The sequence below is a fragment of the Sciurus vulgaris genome (assembly GCF_902686455.1).
Source record: "Sciurus vulgaris genome assembly, chromosome: 17".
NCBI lineage: Eukaryota > Metazoa > Chordata > Mammalia > Rodentia > Sciuridae > Sciurus > Sciurus vulgaris.
In genome coordinates, this window is record NC_136478.1 from 43,193,546 (window position 1) to 43,198,725 (window position 5,180).

The 5,180-nt window shown below is 45.0% G+C and overlaps 1 protein-coding gene across 1 annotated transcript; it reads right to left on the reverse strand.

Annotated features, from left to right (window-relative positions):
• Positions 1-429: 429 nt before the first annotated feature.
• Positions 430-951, reverse strand: LOC306647670 (uncharacterized protein; the record flags this gene model as incomplete). Its single annotated transcript, XM_079117182.1, has 1 exon — positions 430-951. The coding sequence occupies one exon, from the start codon at positions 949-951 to the stop codon at positions 430-432; it is 522 nt and encodes a 173-aa protein (XP_078973308.1).
• Positions 952-5,180: the final 4,229 nt, after the last annotated feature.

A 5,180-nucleotide genomic window follows, 5' to 3' on the forward strand; every position in this document is an offset into this window, starting at 1 on the left:
TGGGACGTCCAAAGCCTGGAGATGGTAGGAAAGAGATTTCCTAAGTTTGCCTTTCCTGACTTACAAAACAGCCCTTTGGGATTCAGAGAGAAAGAAAAAATGAGAGTTTTAGCGGGAAAGGGGTAGGGATGTCGAAAGTTTAGGATAAAGGAATCAATGTTTGTAGAAGGGCAGGGCCGACGGTAATGGTTTGAAGAAGATCCAGATTCACATGCTGAAGAGACTGGACTCAGGGAGACCAGAGTCAAGGTTCTGGCACAGGAGCCAGGTGGTGCCATGGAGACAGGGATCCTAGATGTTCTCAGGCTGGTCCAGCAAAGCCAAATGGCCGGGGCCTGTCCCTCCCTCCAGGGCTACACTGAATTTCCCTTAGTGATGGTGTCTGTTCCATCTTCTCTACCCCCTCATTCACGAGGTTCTTTTTTTCTTTCAGATTCCCAGGGAGGACGGGGAAGAGAGCTCTTGATGGGGAAGAGGACGAGTGTCCCCACCCCGCCCACTGCGGGGGATGGGCAGAGGCACAGGCTCCTTCAGGAGACTCACCAGCCCTTGGAGCACCAGGTCCTTATCCTCTTCAGTCAGTTTTTCGTCAACACATTTCTTTAGTGTTTTAGCATTGGCCAGGACCAAAGGGTTACTTTGGTATTTTGCAACGTGTGCAACGTATTTTTCAGAGGTTCCCTTCATGAATAAGTCAACATCCTCTTGCACAGCTGGGCAAATATCACAATCTGGAACACAAAGATAAGCTGACCCTCCCTCAAAGACACTCCTCGGAAGAGATTCACCACCTCCCCCACCCAGTCCAGCATGCTCAGAACTGCCCTGGGAAGGAACCTCTAGGAAACCCACATCCCCAGGCATCCCGGGTGGGTGACCCAGGCACCCACTTGCATCCGAGATCAGGAGGAGGGCAGCGCCCAGGAGCACGAGAGCACTAGCTGGCTTCATGGTGCAGGTGACAGGTGCTTCCTGCCAAGTCTGGGACCTGTTTATACCTATCCTGGGTTCCAGAGCAGGACAGGGAGGGGCCTGTGTCTGAGGACTCTTCATCCTCTCCCAAGCCTCAGCTTGGAAGTGCCTGGGGCTGTGGAAGGAGGAGGGATGTGTGTTGGCAAGAAGAGGAGCTCCCAAGTCAACAAAGGTCTGGCTCAGCCTTCTCATCTTTGTTGTTTGTCCTTTGCTCTCTCTTAGATGTATCATGAACTACAGGAGAGCAAGGGCTTTGCTGTGTGACCAAGGACTAGGTCAGAAACCAACGCATAATAGGTGCTCCGTAGAGGGACCTGGGATGCAGCTCTGTAATAGGGCACTTGCCTATCATGCACAAGGTCCTGTGCTGATAAGAAAGAAAAGAAAAAAGATGTGCGTTAGATGAATTGAAGAGGTATCCTTCTTCTCTGGAGTCTATACACAAGAACATTATACCTATACTTGCTATATATGTATTTATGAAGTTAGCTGGTATTAATTTTTAAAAGTGAAGGTTTAAAATATTTGGATAAGTCAGAATTAAGCTTTTTTTTTCTTCTGTAAGTCAATAGTGACAGAATAAGGTTTGCTGAAGCCTCAGAGCAGGAGGTAGAATACAAACTCTTTGATCCAGTTAGAATGGCAAGTATCAAGAATAACTAACAAAGCTGAGGGTGTGGCTCAGGGGTTAAGTGCTCCTGGGTCCAACTCCTCGTTTGTAAATAAATAGAATAAAATAGTGGGGCCGGGGTGTGGCTTAGTGGTAGAGTGCTTGCTTAGCATGTGTGAAACACTAGGTTTGATTCTTGGGGCCACATAAAAACAAATAAAGTTATTGTGTCCATCTACAACTAAAATATATACTTGAAAAAGAATATAACTAACAATAAATGCTTGAGATGAGGGGGGATGTAAATGAGTACAGTCACTATGGAAATCAGTATGGAGTTTCCTCCAAAGATAAAAAGAGGTTTTTCAGGATGGCAGAATAGAGGGGGTGGCTTTCTTGGCTGCTCCGTGGAGTGAAGGTGTGAAAGCATCTTCTCAGCAATGTGGGTGAGCAAAAAAAAAAAAAAAAAAAAAATAAAATAAAAATAAAAGAAAAAGAAAAAGAAAGAAAAAAAAAAGGGGGAACTTTAATGGACTTTAAAATTGGACATTCAAAGCAGATCAGGCACTCAGGAGGTTGGACATAATAAAATAAGGAAGAAATCCCCAGAGGCACTGCCTTGACCCACGAAGCTCCAGCCAGGCCATCCCCCTGGAAGCATAGTGGAGGGGTAAGGGAATGAAAAGAACCTGCATTTTGGGGAGGCCCAAGGCGTGTCTGGGTATGGTGCATTTAGAGATCAAGGACATTGCCCAGCAAACCTGAAAGATGCACTGCACAATATCCGTGTCCAGGGAAAGAACCGCCATCTCTCAGGCAGTGTGCGGAAGACAAGGGAAGGAACCATTTTGCAGCCTCTGTGCAGGGATTGGCAGTTGAGGGGATGGATTTCTGCCAAACCTGTTTGTCCCAAAATACAGGCCCAGTATCAAACGTGGAGAGAGGTTTACAGAGGGGACAACTGGTTGTGGAAACGCACCTGGCTCTACTCCTCCTCCTCAATCCTACTGCTTGCAGGACCTGCTGGGAGAGATGCATCTGGCTGGGAATTTGGAAGGGCAGCGGGTAGGAGAGACTGGAGACTGAATCCCAGACCAGGAAATGTGGGGGTCTGAAGGTGACGTAAAGGACTAAGAATTGGGTCCTTCATCACACAAGTGGAACCCAGGGAAGATCCCTGGGACCAGCAAGTACTGGGCACTGGAGGTGCCTGTATGGGATCCCACGGAAACCACGCCCGACACGGGAACTCACATAAGGGAGTTTATTAATCAAACAAAGTGTCTCCCTGCAGAGTAAGAGAGAAAATGAGAGGAAAAGAGAAAGGAAGAGAGTGGAAAGCGAGGAGGAGAAAGCAAGCGAGTAGGAGAGAAAAAGCAAGAGAAAAGATGGTGGGGTAATCACCCTGAAGCAGTTGAATTCCACTGGGCTAACAGGGGACCAATAACGGAGAAGGATACTTGCAAGCTGACTGATGAACCAATAGCTAGCTAGGATGTTCACAGACTGACAGTAGTTGGGAGGCGGGGAAATGGCTACAACGGAAAGGGTGGGGAGAGCAGCTTTGTACATTACATTCCCCCGTTTCTGTTTTTATAAGAATATCTTTTGTTCTCAAGTTCTTTCCAAATCCTTCTCTCTCCTTCCTGCCTAAGTGACTGGTGAGATGTAAAAAGTCCATGTAAAAAGTCTTCAACTTCCAGAGGGGCAGTCTTCAACTTCCAGACTTCCAGAGGCTGATGGTTTTCATGGACTTCATTTCCTCGATTTGATTGATCCCCTTTTTCTACACTAACTGCCTGTCCCCAATTCTGGCTTCATTCACCCCTCTAATTTTAGGAACTCCTTCACTGCTGTAGGGAAAGGGGGGCGATGACCGCTCTGGCTTCTTCGAGCTGGAAGGGGGCAGTGTGGGGCAAGCAGTTTGGAGTTCCCTTTTTAGAAATCAGGTCAATCAAGGAGTCCATGGTAGAAGTCTGGTTGGGGAAGAGCAGGTTGTAAAGGCATCTGGGGGTGGGTGCTTCTATGAGAGAAGAACAAAAAGATATGAGTACTGAAATGAGATTACAATATAAATGTTGCAGAATCTGGAACATGCCAATGAATATAAAGATGACGGCTCACCAAGGGGTGGAAGAACTGAGAAGTTGTTCCCATAACAAGGCCTAGCAAAGGCTGGAGAGGACAAGGCCTTTATTTGGAAACTTTAACATTGTCCAGGTTATCAGGAATGTAAACACAACATTTAGTACTAGCAAACAGATTAAGCTGACCTGTGTCTGTAGGCCTTAAACTGACTAAAACTTCTGTCTCTGGCAGTTTCTCTTGATAGTCATCAGGCACATTTGCCTAAGAATCTCTCTTTTGTAGCTTTTAGTCTTTATTCTAGTGGGCTAACACAAGTGTACATCTTAAGTTACATTTAACTATTATTTCTTTTAAATGCCCAAGAATGGCTACATTTTGGTTTTAACTGTTTTGCTAGGTGTCTAAGATCAAGTTGGCCAAAGTGACCTGTTCCTGTCTGTTAAAGAGTCAGCTGAGTTCCCACAGGGAACTCATAGAGAACTTAAGAGCAGCTTCTTAGCTCCATTAGTGCCATTGGTTAGGCAGGGTCTCCTCAATGAGGTGGCTTCCCTTGAAAGCACCAGGGATGGCTCCCTTTTTCCTTGACCCTCCTCTGCAGCAGGTGCACTGATTGGCTTTTTATCCTTTAGTGGCCTCACCAATCTCCCTGATTGGGAGGTTGTGTGACCCAGGGTTTCAAAGCTCCTTAGAGAAGTCCTCTTGTTCCCTGGGCTCAGGTTGACTGAGGGCAAGACCCAAATATTGGCTTTTCTTGACCTCTGCATTTAATCTCAATCTCTAAGTTTGATCTTAACCATCAAGCAAGCCAGTCTCACCCGTCATAAAGAGTGCTGGGCTTTAACTTCAATGTCTATACCTTTACAGTTATTTACCCCCTTTTATCTAATTAGGGTCTACATTATCTGTCCTATAGGTGATGGCTTACTATTTCAAGTTACTTCTGCAAAGCATTAATCAGACAACAGTTACAAGGAAAATACAAAATGGAATCACCAATAGTAAAACATTCAGTATGTGCAATAGCTATCTTGAATTTTGGCTGAGTTATTCAGTATATCCTGTTTGAGATCACAGTAATCTTTACAACAAACATTAAACTTTTGAACACAACTTTAAATGAGTTAAAGTCTGGTTTACTTTGGAGTCATTCTAATGTGCAGCAGGGTTGTGAGGCAGAACCTTATCTCAGGTAAGGCGGGACTTTTCCTGAAGCTAATTTTTTCCTCTTTTGCCATGACCAGCATGACCAAATTCTCCAGTTCAGTGAGGGGCAAAGGAGTATTAGAAAATAAAGGTTTATAAACACAGATTTTGAAGATTAAGCTGAGATCAGATGGAGCTCTGTTCTCTGATGGAATTGCAGATCTAAAGAGCTATGTCAGCAATTATCATATATGTCTTATTATTAGGTTAAAGGCTATGTACTCCATGGAATAACTTTGTAAATTACTCACGTGTCTCTAACAAACACATTTGAGTAATCTCATACATGTCAACTCTAATTCACTCA